This window comes from Simochromis diagramma, unplaced genomic scaffold (genome assembly GCF_900408965.1).
Source record: "Simochromis diagramma unplaced genomic scaffold, fSimDia1.1 OVJJ01000822.1, whole genome shotgun sequence".
Lineage (NCBI taxonomy): Eukaryota > Metazoa > Chordata > Actinopteri > Cichliformes > Cichlidae > Simochromis > Simochromis diagramma.
This window is the reverse complement of record NW_024387520.1, coordinates 1,147,906-1,162,036: the sequence shown is the minus strand read 5'-3', so window position 1 is coordinate 1,162,036 and position 14,131 is coordinate 1,147,906. Positions and strand designations below refer to the sequence as shown.

Sequence of the window (14,131 nt, the reverse complement as noted above, 5' to 3'; positions counted from 1 at the left end):
TGCAGAGTAGTTGTCCTAAAAACTGTGATTATTATATGTTACAACTTGAGTGTGGAAACAGCTCTTGACATTAGTGCAGCTCAGAGAGAAAAGCAGCCAAGTGGAGTCAAGTTCACTTCTCTTGGTTGTATATTCACAGCTATATCTGGAGGCACCTTGACATCGGTTACGTGCAGGGAATGTGCGACCTGCTGGCTCCACTTCTAGTCATTCTGGATGATGGTGAGTCAACACACTGACTCACTATTTATTTTCCCTCCTCTTTGACACTTGGTGTATTTTTACAGTATTTGATGTAACAGCAGAGAAGAGTTTGCCCACTCGATTTTTCACTCCCGCTTCCTCTCTCTGTCCTGTCAGAGGCCATGGCTTTCAGCTGTTTCACTGAACTCATGAAGAGAATGAATCAAAACTTTCCACACGGAGGAGCTATGGACACTCACTTTGCAAACATGCGCTCACTAATCCAGGTCACACAGCTTCTACAAACCCCCATTTCTTCTTCACGTTTTTCTCACACAATTACTGTCTTAATTTTATTTATAATTATTTAATTTACTTTGACCGTCTCTCTGTATAGATCCTGGATTGTGAGCTGTTTGAGCTAATGCACCAGAATGGAGACTACACCCACTTCTATTTCTGCTACCGCTGGTTTCTCCTAGACTTCAAGCGAGGTAAAGTGACAGCATAGCCTGACACAGTTTGCACCAATTACAGGGAGTGCAGAATTATTAGGCAAGTTGTATTTTTGAGGAATAATTTTATTATTGAACAACAACCATGTTCTCAATGAACCCAAAAAACTCATTAATATCAAAGCTGAATGTTTTTGGAAGTAGTTTTTAGTTTGTTTTTAGTTTTAGCTATTTTAGGGGGATATCTGTGTGTGCAGGTGACTATTACTGTGCATAATTATTAGGCAACTTAACAAAAAATAAATATATACCCATTTCAATTATTTATTTTTACCAGTGACACCAATATAACATCTCCACATTCACAAATATACATTTCTGACATTCAAAAACAAAACAAAAACAAATCAGCGACCAATATAGCCACCTTTCTTTGCAAGGACACTCAAAAGCCTGCCATCCATGGATTCTGTCAGTGTTTTGATCTGTTCACCATCAACATTGCGTGCAGCAGCAACCACAGCCTCCCAGACACTGTTCAGAGAGGTGTACTGTTTTCCCTCCTTGTAAATCTCACATTTGATGATGGACCACAGGTTCTCAATGGGGTTCAGATCAGGTGAACAAGGTGGCCATGTCATTAGTTTTTCTTCTTTTATACCCTTTCTTGCCAGCCACGCTGTGGAGTTCTTGGACGCGTGTGATGGAGCATTGTCCTGCATGAAAATCCCGTTTTTCTTGAAGGATGCAGACTTCTTCCTGTACCACTGCTTGAAGAAGGTGTCTTCCAGAAACTGGCAGTAGGACTGGGAGTTGAGCTTGACTCCATCCTCAACCCAAAAAGGCCCCACAAGCTCATCTTTGATGATACCAGCCCAAACCAGTACTCCACCTCCACCTTGCTGGCGTCTGAGTCAGACTGGAGCTCTCTGCCCTTTACCAATCCAGCCACGGGCCCATCCATCTGGCCCATCAAGACTCACTCTCATTTCATCAGTCCATAAAACCTTAGAAAAATCAGTCTTCAGATATTTCTTGGCCCAGTCTTGACGTTTCAGCTTGTGTGTCTTGTTCAGTGGTGGTCGTCTTTCAGCCTTTCTTACCTTGGCCATGTCTCTGAGTATTGCACACCTTGTGCTTTTGGGCACTCCAGTGATGTTGCAGCTCTGAAATATGGCCAAACTGGTGGCAAGTGGCATCTTGGCAGCTGCACGCTTGACTTTTCTCAGTTCATGGGCAGTTATTTTGCGCCTTGGTTTTTCCACACGCTTCTTGCGACCCTGTTGACTATTTTGAATGAAACGCTTGATTGTTCGATGATCACGCTTCAGAAGCTTTGCAGTTTTGAGACTGCTGCATCCCTCTGCAAGATATCTCACTATTTTTGACTTTTCTGAGCCTGTCAAGTCCTTCTTTTGACCCATTTTGCCAAAGGAAAGGACGTTGCCTAATAATTATGCACACCTGATATAGGGTGTTGATGTCATTAGACCACACCCCTTCTCATTACAGAGATGCACATCACCTAATATGCTTAATTGGTAGTAGGCTTTCGAGCCTATACATCTTGGAGTAAGACAACATGCATGAAGAGGATGATGTGGACAAAATACTCATTTACCTAATAATTCTGCACTCCCTGTAGAGAAGATTCCTCTCTTTAAGCCTTGCTTGTGGATAAAATACCAAACAATCTGCCAGCTTGTTAGAAGCAGATTCAGCTGGAGGAGATTTTGCATGAATGATCGTTAAATGTTCTGGATTTACGATTCACAGTACTTTAGAATGAGGGTTTGCCCTAGTTTAGCCGTACTTTCTATTATCGTATTTGCTGTATCTGCATCATCTCCTCTATCCACTGAAAGCTCCACGAACTCACCTCCCACCCAAACCTCCGAACGCCGCTGCAGTTCAGCTTTTGTTTGGGCGCTTTGTCTTGCAGAGCTGGTCTATGATGACGTGTTTGCAGTCTGGGAAACCATCTGGGCAGCAAAGCATGTCTCTTCCAGTCACTTTGTCCTCTTCATTGCACTGGCGCTGGTGGAGGTGTACAGGGACATCATCCTGGAGAATAACATGGACTTCACTGACATCATTAAGTTCTTCAACGGTAAAGCCTTGAAGCTGAAGTTCACATATACATTACTGTGCAAGACTATTTGGCACAATAAAACAAGAACAAGTTTCAAAACCAACATTAATCTAGTAACTATCTGGTTTAATGAGGTTTTATATTAACATTATGCTACTCTGATTACATTACTCTGTTTTGCCTTGTTCTAATACTGCAGATAGATTATTTTTTTTATCCTCCAGACAGTGAAACTTCCATATCTGTCAGTGTAAAGACATTAAATTAAACATTTAATCCCTGAGATGTCTTAATATATGAAAAAGAACTCCAATTTCAACATTTAGTGTTTCTACATGATAAATGTGTAAAATTACAGAAAAGCCTCCAGTAGCTTATTTCCCAGCCTGTCCTATAATTATGAAATATAAAGTTTTTATTGTCATCAGCCCGTCGGGCACGCAGTCATTGCAGTCTGGACATCCAACTCTCTGAACTCAATAACTCGAAGCATCGTAGGATTTTCAAATTGGTACCATAGCCATACCTTGCATTTCATAAAAATCAAGGAGTAGAAAATTTATGCCTTCCTTCACATTTTCCAGAACCGTCCAGTCGACCAAATTTAAGTCTTTGCTGGGCCAATTCTGGTCCTCTAGCCTTATGTTTGATATTTTACTTATTAAAGTTAATCTATTTGTTATTGTATTACTATTCAGCCTGTATACTACAGCAGATTAATTTTAGCTCTGTATCTTAAAGACACTGAAGAAGCAGCTACATTATAGAGATCACCATTTTAACAGCCTGACTCATACAATAGATTAGATGTTGTAATATTGCAGCCTCTCCCATCCAGTTTTCAAAAACCTGTTTGTCTCATGCTGAAGTCTCGTGTCTCATGTTTTAACAGGAGAGTTTCTTGTGAGACTCAACCTTTTCACCCCTCCAGGTCCCTGTATCAGGACCAGGCAGTATTTGAAACCACGCATCATTTTTCGAGGGTTGCCAAGCGTGATATTCAGTGAATGAGCCTCAGATTGCTGCTTTGACTAAAATAGCTGTAGCATGTTTTTGCTCCATTTCTGTGGAGCAGAACATTCAGGCAGGCGATGAACTTACACTCAGCCCAAAATCCCAGTGACAGCAGCTGATTCCAGTGCCAGCACACATCAACTGATGCCACAGCTGATATCTCCTTTTACACATTCAAATGGCAAATCAAATATAGGCACTGTTATTGAGATTGTTGCACACTGCCTACAGTTACTGTTGCAGCCCTCCTCTACCTGAGATTGTCTTTTACATATTGTGTTTGACTTAATCAGTGCTTTGTCCTTGATGCCTGCTCTGTTCTGTGCCTGCTGGGCTTTCACTGCCCTCAGACTGTCCATGTACATTCATGCAAGGGCATTAAGTCCCACAACAGAGCAACACTGCTCAATATAAACTTCTGCAGCTAAAACAATGAATCTTGAGACTGGATTGCTCCCTCTTGAGGTTTAAAACATTATTTACTGACAGTAAATAGTTTCCAACTCCTACTCTGGCTCACTAAAGATTCATATTGTATTTCAAAACGCTCCCACAGATTTGTCTTATCCACAGAGAGCAAGGCTGGCATCGTGCCCTCGTAGTTTTGTAGGTGTTGCTGACATATTTTCAGGTGAAAATTTAATTTAATATATATATATATATATATATATAGCCAGGGTTAAGGAGGAGTGAGGCTCATTTTCAGGTAAAAATAGCTTTAGACTGAATTATGAGCAGCTGAATACAATTATGTAAATGAGTCAGAGATATTATTTGCTTGCCAGCATGAACTTACAACTTTTAATTAGAGCATGAAATGCAGAGTGAGTTATGGATGACTGCGAGTGTAAAGTCTGTGTAAACAGTTTTCTGAGCATGTTTTCAAAAAGTTACAATATCACGGATACGGACAGTTACAGAGACGATCTGTGCAATCTTGCATGGGTAAAAATGTTCAAGCTGTTGTTTGTTTGTGCCTTTCAGAAATGGCGGAGCGTCACAACATCAAGCAGATTTTGACCCTGGCCAGAGATCTTGTGTGCAAGGTGCAGATGCTGATAGAGAACAAGTGATTGTGCTGTTTGTCTTCTTTTCCTTCCGAGCAAAGTGTGACCGGCTGTAGCAGCACAAGAGAAGAATGCACGCTCTCACACATACATGAAGCCTTTACAATCATTTTGCTGCTATGAGCCTTACTGACTATATCCTTATATGTTATTCGATGTTGTTTGTGTTGTCAGCAGGTGTGTGAGAATATTACGCTTAACATTTGTCAGTACGTTGAAGTGAAAACAAATGTAAAGCTGTTTAATTTCCAAATATTTCTTTTTTTTTCTCAGAAATCCCTCAAGTGTCAACTTTAGTCCGAGTGCACTTAATATTTTCAGATAAAGATGGTTTTAGCTGCACACTTCAAACCAAAAAGCAGAACTGAATTCAACCAGAGACTATATTTATGGGAAAAATACATTGTGATAATAGTTTATATTGATTATTTTTCGTCTACAAGATAGAGCTATTAAAGAGATACAGTTATCCTCTTATTCTAACGAAGGAAAGAATGTCTGCAGACTTTTAATATGCTTTACACCCTAAAGCAAAAGTAATTTTTACAGACTGATTCAGGGCACTGGCTTGGAGCCCAAAATGTAACCCAGTCCAGTTACGTTTCACACACAGTGTTCAGGATAATTCAGCTTTTAACACCACGTTATTGGTTTAGCCAACGGTGTTTCCAGTGTTCTTGAACTGCCTCGTCTGCCAAATAGTATGTCTTTATTTGTTATGTGTGTTAACTGTGGTGTACCGGGAGAAGAAAACGTGTTTGAATTATTGGAAATAAATTATCTTGTAAAATCATAATCTGACATTTATGTTACCGATTGATGTCTTAGCGGAGATTCGTGTAAAGAAACAAGCTTGGATTGATTAACTTCTTCTTTTTTTTTTTTTTTCATTATCCAGTGAACCAAGTGTGAACTTTGTAAATTGTGATTACTCATCTTGATTTTTTTTCCTTGTGTTGTCCTGTATTGTCCGGTGCCTGTTTTAAATGTTAATTTTAGCTGAAAAGCGGAGATCATATGATTATTCAGTGTGAGGATGGTTTAGGCAGAGAGCTGAGAATGAAAGTTACCGTATGGCAGATTTTTAAAAGTGCATTTTTTGGTTTTTTGGCAGATTCGACAGACGTATACTCATCATTTAAAGCCTAAAACTTTCAAGTGTTGTTTCAAGGGTGTGGTGGGATGAGCTGCATTTAATCTTGGTGTTTCTTTGTGAATGCTAAATGCTGTCAGGAAGCCTGTTTTAATTTATTGTAACATTTATGCCAAAATATTTATTTATTCATTCATCCATTTCTTTCTTTCGGATGCTGCTTTGTTTGTAAATCGGATATTTTTATTTTGTGGCCAGTTCTAAATGTGTATTGTAAAACAATCAAATTCTATACTTAGGTCATATATACAATATATTAAATGGTATATGTTCTAATAATAAAAAAATAAAATGGAATCATTATTTTTCCATAATTGTAATGTGCATTTTACTAAATATAATCTAAGTGAAGGGGGCTGATTAGGCAGAAACACCAACAGGGTTCTGTTCATTAGTAAGAAAACAAAAATCAAGATTCAGGAAGTCATGTGAAAAAGAAATTACCCTTTAAATAGGTTTTATGTATCAGGACTTAATAAAATAAAAACTAAATGCACCCAGAAGACTTCTGGAGGTTTCTTCAACGCCTCCAAACAAGTGATAGATGTTCAGTCCTTTTGTTACATTGCACAGTTGCATTGAATTTGCTGGGACGATGGCTCTTGGTGAAGACAACAACTTTCTCACTATAGAATGACTGACTTCAAACTGTGTTCAAACTGCTTTATAACCCTTCCCAGACTGATTTAACTGATTTCCCAGATCAACATTTGCTGCTTGGTATTATGTTAACACACTTAAATGCTCCAAACTGCCAAAGCTTCTTCTTTTACAGAGGTGCTCACACTTTCCGATTTGCATTTGATTGGCTAATAATGAATCAGTGTGTAATATGTCATCTTGTGACCTAGATAACTTTAGAACTTATTAAGGATTCAATTAAGTTTTCATTACTCCCTGATACTAAAACCCTTAAAAATTAAAGAAAGTGTACTTTCACTTCACATGAAAGTTTTTACAAATGAAAGAGCTCTTTTTTTCCTGAGGGTGTGACATTTGTGGTGGTGATTAAATTGTGACTTATTTTGTCAAGAGACTCTGTACAGATTTTAAAGTCAAGAATTACACCTTAGTGGAAATCAGCTTCATTGCATTCATTTTTTAAAGCGAGCTTCTCAGCGCGTTTGCCCCCTTACAGGATAAAGAACGCCGCTATTATGTCAGCAGGGTCGGTATGTATTTTGAGTAGTTTGAAAACTGGAAACAAAAATTGACGCCCGAACAGGGACTTGAACCCTGGACCCTCAGATTAAAAGTCTGATGCTCTACCGACTGAGCTATCCGGGCGCTCGATGCGAAGATACACGGCTGTCGCAAGCTAACTCAAAATTATACTGAGGTCTAATTCGTTTTCGTATTTTAAAATTGTTATAATTTAAGCCTTGCATCTATTAAGCTGTGTTATACGTGCAACAGGCTTAAAACCCTCATTCCTTATAAACTAAAGAAAATAAGTGTGGCGGTGCCAACAAGGAAGTACGTTCAGATTTCAAACCCTCGCTTCCTCTCGTTCTTCCTGCTAGCTACAGCAGGTCCTTAGCTAGCTATAGCATGTGAAGCTAGGTTAGCCTGGAGCTTACCTTCCTAGTGAAAGTAGACTAGAAGGGAAATGCTTGATTTTTCTACTACATCTTAGACATAGCTGACTGGCAGCTAGCTGTGTTGAAAATGTCCGTGTTTAGCCTCGCTGCTTCGCGTACATTCCGTGGCGTGTCGGTAAAAATCCCTCGGATGTTATTTAGCCTGCTACCCAATGATGGATACTCAATAACAATCCTAAACTGCAAGAGAATCAGCTGGCCGCAGAGCCACAGCGCAAATACAACGCGTCTGCTCAGCTCTGAACCACTTAACCAGAAGGTACAGTACATGTGTCACAAGTAAAAGTCCTGATTAAGTGCAACGCATTAGCATTAAAACGTGGCTGAAGTGTTAGAGAAGGGCTCTGGGTTAGCCCCTCTAATTGAGACATGCCGATTAAAACTTAAGCGTGGTTTTTGACGATATATCTGATAATTTCAACATTTATGTGCGAAGTCTGCAGGAAAGCTACCGCTGTTTGGTGGCGCAGTCAATATGAGAGGTCAGAGGTCACAAAGTTTGAAAGTTGCACAGTATTTTAAGCTCTTTAGATCCAGCGATCTTTTCTTTGCGATGTGATTTTAATTTCTCCTAGCTATTTGGGATTAGTTGGACCTGATAACTATAAACTAAAATTCCTGTTGGACCAGAAAGTTGTTAGTTACAGTTTGTTTGTATTTTATCCCCTCACATGGGGATAATGAGCATATTTTGTAGTATAACACAATAAAGTCCACATTGCTTGACAAAGTATAAAACACCACTAATCAAAATGAACTGTCTTCTTCTTTCTGCTGCTCCCTTTAGGCAGTTCATCTCCCTCCATCTCACCTTATCCTTCGCATCCTCCTCTATCACACCAAACCTCTGTATGTTCTCTTTCAGTGTATATGTGAACCTTCTCTGTAGTCTTACCCTTTGTGTCCTGTGTCCAGTTTATCCACTATCTCTTCTCTGTACATGTCCAAACCATCTCAGCATTGCATCTCTGACTTGGTCTCCAAACTGCTCAACCTCAGCTGTTCTCATTTCTAATCCTGCCCATCCTGGTCCAAACATAATCTTAACATCATCTACTCTGCTACCTCCAGCTTGAGCTCCTGACTTTTTGTCAGTGCCAACGTCTACAAACCATACATCACAGCAGCTTCCCTTTCACTCTTGCTGCTGTCCTGTCACAAATTACCCCTGACACTCGTCTCCACCCACTTCACCCGGCCTGCACTCTCTTCTTCACCTGCCACTTGTGCACTGTCCGTTGTTTTGGTTGACCCCAGGTGTTTAAACACATCTACCTTCACTACCTCTGCTTCTTGCAGCTTCACTGGTACACCTGTCTCCCTCTCATTTACACACAGAAAATTCTAAATGTAGTGTCTTCATATGAGGAGGGTCACAGGGTCTGCCTTGCCTTTTCATACTAAAAGTAACTAATAACTAGAGATGTCAACATAAATATTAAAAATGTAACATTTACCCCTGAAAGTGGGGGTATAAAGTACAGTTATCTCAGAAACTACTTTACTACAGAATTTGAGTAAATATACTTAGTTTTTGCTACCCTCACTATATCCAATATAGCAGCATCTTCTATTGATCAGTGGCTCAGTCTTGTTACCAGGTTGTCTCTTCTACAGATACCAAAGGTGGCAACATGGGAACCAGTACCAGAGGACCAGCTTCCTCCGGTAATCCCCTTAACACAGCACAGCACAGCATAGTACAGTTATGACTGAATGTCTGGAAATCCACAGTAGATGTTAGATATTTAGCTGACAGATTTCAGTCATTCATCTTTAGGCCATTACTGGCCATTGAACACCTTCCTAATGTCAGTTTAGTTGATAGTGGGCAGATCCCACAATTTTTTTTTTCAGTGAGTTATTTGTTGCCATGAGGCTTTAGGGTTTTGTATGACATCAAAACAATGTCATACAAAATTAGCTTGGATATGATAAAGCTGTGTAGCAGTGACAGACAGCTAAACTCTTCAAAGAGGAAAATAACTTGATGAAAAAAATTTGGTCATTATAAAGTTGGCTGAGAATAAATGATTGAGGACTTTATTCAATGATTATGTAGAGTACTGGGCATATTTTAGTGATGGTTGAAGTAAGCTGTCACCCATACATTTCTAAGCAATACACCATTTATCTAACAGCCTGCCCATATCCCTGCTGACCTGGTGGACAAACTGGAGCGACTGGCTTTGGTGGATTTTCGCACCAAACAGGGACTGGACTGTTTGGAAAAAGCCATACGGTTTGCAGACCAGCTTCATGTCGTTGACACAACAGGGGTTGAACCGATGGATTCAGTTTTGGAGGACAGGTATGGCTGGGGTTGATGTCAGGTATGCACCTGTCAGTAAATTAATGGCTGTGTTCACTTGCACGTATTAGCTTCAATGCTGATTAAAGATTGGGTTTTATCCCTGCACAATCAGGGTTTTGTACCTGAGGGAGGATGCTGTGATGGAGGGTGACTGTGCTGAAAAACTGCTTCAGCTCTCAAAAAGCACAGTTGAAGAATATTTTGTGGCACCACCAGGTAATAAAAACCCAAATTTCTTGTGGTTCTGTAAATTAGTGTTGATTTAAAAATGGTATGACTGGATTAATGAGTAGAGAAATTAATAAAATTACCCAATATGTTATGTTATTCATTGTGTACCTGCAGGGGTCTTTAACTATTGCTTGTTTTCTTACCACAGGAAATATTCCTTTACCTAAGAGGGAGGAGAGGACTGCCATGCTGAAAAACTCAGAGTTTTGATGTGTATAAATCTATAGCCTTGATATTTATTACGTTTTTTGAAGACGGAAAGTGTTGTTTAAGAGCTGCTGTATGTGTCTGATCTGCCGGTTGAGGCCAGCTTGACTTCATATTTTTTTTTTTCACATTTTTTCTGCAACAGGAAAATAAAAAAACTTGTACAAGTTGTGTTTCTCACTTTCATTTGCCGCCCATGTTTTGTTTAGTTTCAGTATCGTTTTATGGAAATAGTGAGTGGACGGTTTATTTACAGCCTCTATGAGGACACTGAGGTCAAAGGTAGTACATTATTTTGATCTGCAGTGAATAAAATGAACTGTGCTTAAGTACAGTTTGAGATTCTTGTAGTTGAATATTTTTGTTTTGTGTGTAATTAATTCTTAATTCCAGTACATTTACTGGGAAGTTCTAAATACTTTACATATTAAGATTTGCATGTATTCAAACTTTTTTGTAACTGTTTAGAAACTGTTGTGTGTTTCTTCCCCCTGTGATTACAGCTGTCATGATTTTTATTCTAGGTCATTAGTGTCAAATATAATTTGGCTCATGGGCCACATAAAGCCCAGTTTCCTCTCATCTGGGCCACACCAGTGAACCTAATGTATAATAACCTGTATGCAAAGCCATTCAGTGGACCAAACTGAACCACCTGCTGGGTGGTCCTGACCCTTTGGCCACATGTTTGATACCCCTGCTTTTGAAAGAGCAATATACATACTCTCACTGGCCATTTAATTAGGTATGCCTTTTCAACTACTCATTAAGGCAATCATCCAGCAAAACTGCATTAACTATAAATTTCTGAGGCGTGTTTCCAAAACCTTGAGTCTGTGCTACAAAGAACTACAAAGGCAGCTCTGAAGCCAAAAGGGGTACAACCAGGAACTAACAAGGGGTACCCAATAAATCGGAGAGTGAGTGTATATAACAGTCACATGAGACATTTTAATGCGTCAAGTACTTTGATTCTCATCTAGAACAGGACTTTGTCTCCAGGTGTTTTACTTTATTTAAAGTATTTTTTCTATCACACTTGATTTATGATTTACACGATGATCTCTTTATCTATTGTAACAATATTAATCAGTGCATAATGGCTTATTTTCCTTTCTGTTTTGATTCCATACAATCCACACCCCCAAAAAAGTACAGGTAGCTAAAAATAGAGCAGCTTTTCCCTGTGATTTGTATCAGTGGATGTTTTCCAGGGGTGTTTCCCCTACCTGGCTGATAAACCTGTTAGGTTATATGTTCATAAACGCGTCACGGGGTGTGTTGATCAATACACCTGTAATGCTGTAAGCATCGCGCCATTAGTCAGCACTGGAGAATAGAAACCGAAACTTATAACAGCAGAGATGGAAAACGAATCTTAAGTGAGTGGGCGGGCGCTGATCAGCTGAGCGGGAGAGTATAATAAAGAGCTGAGCTAAGCCGCTCAGCTGTTGTGTGAGCGTCATTGTTTACCTGAGCACGACTGAAGACTTCAAGTTTCCGGAGAAGTTTGTTTTGCCTCAATAAGCCATCGCAAGGTAGGAAACTGAGCAAGCCTGTGAGAAATAACTGAAAAGTATTTTATTTCCTGAGCGTTTGTATCATAATGAGCTATTTTTGTATTCTTTCAGACTAGCCAACATGGATATAACTATCACTATGGTGAGTGGGTCCCACACCGTGAGGGTGAACCCACAGGACACCGTTGGCTCTCTGAAAATAAAAATCCAGAGCATGCTGGGAGTCGACCCCCAGAGGCAGAGGCTGGTTTTCATAAACGGCCAGAAGACCCCTCTCAACGACGACTCCAAACCCATCAGCTACTACGGCTTACAGCACGGCTCCCAGGTGTCCCTGCTGGTCACCGAGCCTCCTCCGACCCAGGTGTTCCTCAGAAATGAAAAGGGACAAACGAGCACCTACGACATCAGGCTCGACGAGACTGTGAGCAACTTCAAGAACAGAGTCGAGAAAAGAGAGGGGGTGCCAGCGAGCCAGCAGAGGCTCATTCATGAAGGCCGGGAGATGCAGGGTGGCAAACTGGAGGACTACAACGTCAGAAACCACAGCACCATCTGCATGACTTTACGTCTGAGAGGAGGCTGAGGACACTTTAACATGATTCATACACCAGGAAGCCCATGCATGTTATTTAATTTTAATGATATCGACCAATCTTGTATATATTTTTTTAATTTATTAGTGCTTTTATTTTGAAGAGAAAAAAAAACATTCCTCCAGATTGCACCGTCTGTGTTCATTAACCATTCTGTGTTAAAGTTTGTGTTTAAGTCACACAAACCACTGTGTTATGGATTCTGTCATGACAAATTCATGTTAACTGCACTAAATACAAACAATAAAGTTTCTAACCGAAGTTTATGTCTTTTTCACATTTCCTGTGTCTGTGTCAGCTGGGGAAGGGGGGGAGGGGGGGCTGTATGTCGTATAGATCACAAGACAAACGGGTCCCATTAAAAGTAGTTCTAAAATCACAGTTTCAGTGTTTATAAGAGACTCTCACTCATATAAATTTCCAAGTCGAGTATTTCAAGTGTTACAACAGCAGGATGTAATGGTGCCAGTCCACTGTTTAAGTGTTAATCACAATAGTTTCTGTATGTGAAAATCATTGATCAGATTAAGCAGATTTACAATAAACATAACAGTCTGTTGTATTATCTCAGTTATCTGGCTTTTATTACAGTTAGATACATTTATATACGATGTTTCCTGAAGATTTATCTTCATATTTCATTTTACAAACTTGGAGGATTTCAAAAAATGTGAGCAAAACTATTCTCTTCTTACTTTCTAAAAAATCACCATAAACTGAATATTTTAGAGTATTTGGTGTTTAATCACTGGTAGGCTACAGAGTGTGAGAAAGAGAAATATATTCAGTGGCCACATTATTAGGTACACAGCTCAACGGTGTATTATTGCTAGTAACTAATGAACCAAACACACGGCAGCAATTAGATTGAATTAAACTGCATATCTACATTTAAAACTTGTAGATCTGGTCAAAGTGACCTGCTGAAGTTCAAAGTGAGCATCAGAATGTGATTTTAAACATGGTATGTTTGTTGGTGCCATATAGGCTTTTCTGAATCAGAATCAGAAAGGGTTTTATTGCCAAATGTTGAGCAGGTTTACAACATTAGGAAATTGCTGCGGTACTTAGTGCAAACATACTGTCATATAACGCTTAAATAGACATAAAAATAAGAATTAAAAGTGCTAAGTAGATAGATATATACATGAGTGCAGGTGGTGATCAGTGCCAAACATGGAATGATGCAGTGAACACAGTGTAGGGTCATGTGTTAGTGGTGGGAACAGTCATATGGTTATTGTTCATGAGTCCAACAGCAGAGGGGAAGAAACTGTTCTTATGGCGAGAGGTTCTGGTGCGAATGGACCGGAGCCTCCTGCCTGAGGGGAGCAGGTCCAACAGACTGTGTCCAGGGTGAGAAGGGTCAGCTGTGATCCGAGCTGCACGCCCTAGTGTCCTGGAGGTGTACAGGTCCTGCAGAGATGGGAGTCTGCAGCCAATCACCTTCTCAGCAGAGCGCACAACACGCTGCAGTCTCTGTAGTCTCTGGCTATGCAAGTTTATTGGACATTAAACTAGTGTTCATCCTGTTAAATACAAAATATTATAATAACAATACTAATTTCACAAACTTAGAGCTTAGATTTTGGAAGACTAAGTCAGGGTCTAATGGAAGAGAGTCAGCAAACAGAACTTAAACCATTTAAGGAAAAACATGGAAAAATATTCTCTGATATAAACATTTAAAATTGACAC

The 14,131-nt window shown here is 39.7% G+C and overlaps 3 protein-coding genes and 1 non-coding gene across 6 annotated transcripts in view; 3 read left to right on the top strand and 1 right to left on the bottom strand.

Moving 5' to 3' along the window:
* Positions 1-7,149, top strand: part of sgsm1a (small G protein signaling modulator 1a) — a 37,485-nt gene extending 30,336 nt beyond the window's left edge. For both annotated transcript variants that reach the window (XM_040019216.1, XM_040019218.1), the window contains exons 21-25: positions 140-222; positions 361-470; positions 581-677; positions 2,581-2,748; positions 4,729-7,149. In XM_040019216.1, coding sequence (XP_039875150.1) covers positions 140-222; positions 361-470; positions 581-677; positions 2,581-2,748; positions 4,729-4,817 — 547 coding nt within the window. In that variant the 3' untranslated portion in view covers positions 4,818-7,149. The remainder of the gene's footprint in view (positions 1-139; positions 223-360; positions 471-580; positions 678-2,580; positions 2,749-4,728) is intronic.
* A 29-nt stretch (positions 7,150-7,178) lies between these two features.
* Positions 7,179-7,251, bottom strand: trnak-uuu. The gene has a single exon. It is a non-coding gene; the product is annotated as a tRNA-Lys (tRNA).
* Positions 7,252-7,308: 57 nt separating this feature from the next.
* Positions 7,309-10,484, top strand: gatc (glutamyl-tRNA amidotransferase subunit C). Its single transcript, XM_040019219.1, has 5 exons — positions 7,309-7,824; positions 9,183-9,233; positions 9,707-9,876; positions 9,992-10,095; positions 10,259-10,484. The coding sequence occupies exons 1-5, from the start codon at positions 7,633-7,635 to the stop codon at positions 10,318-10,320; spliced, it is 579 nt and encodes a 192-aa protein (XP_039875153.1). The 5' UTR covers positions 7,309-7,632; the 3' UTR covers positions 10,321-10,484.
* Positions 10,485-11,720: 1,236 nt separating this feature from the next.
* On the top strand, positions 11,721-12,537 carry LOC120726015 (polyubiquitin-like). Of its 2 annotated transcripts, none has more exons than XM_040019221.1 (2): positions 11,721-11,855; positions 11,954-12,537. In XM_040019221.1, exon 2 carries the CDS (start codon positions 11,959-11,961, stop codon positions 12,421-12,423), a length of 465 nt encoding a protein of 154 aa, XP_039875155.1. In that variant the 5' UTR covers positions 11,721-11,855; positions 11,954-11,958; the 3' UTR covers positions 12,424-12,537. The 2 variants fall into 2 exon arrangements, with proteins under 2 accessions (XP_039875155.1, XP_039875154.1); XM_040019220.1 differs by having other exon boundaries at positions 11,949-12,537.
* Positions 12,538-14,131: the final 1,594 nt, after the last annotated feature.

Excerpts from the sequence above, each read along its gene's own strand:
- gatc (XM_040019219.1), top strand. The coding sequence starts at position 7,633 with ATGTCCGTGTTTAGCCTCGCTGCTTCGCGTACATTCCGTGGCGTGTCG. Across the intron at positions 7,825-9,182 it reads CTGAACCACTTAACCAGAAG|ATACCAAAGGTGGCAACATG; the intron begins GTACAGTACATG and ends TCTCTTCTACAG. Across the intron at positions 9,234-9,706 it reads CAGAGGACCAGCTTCCTCCG|CCTGCCCATATCCCTGCTGA; the intron begins GTAATCCCCTTA and ends TTTATCTAACAG.
- LOC120726015 (XM_040019221.1), top strand. The coding sequence starts at position 11,959 with ATGGATATAACTATCACTATGGTGAGTGGGTCCCACACCGTGAGGGTG.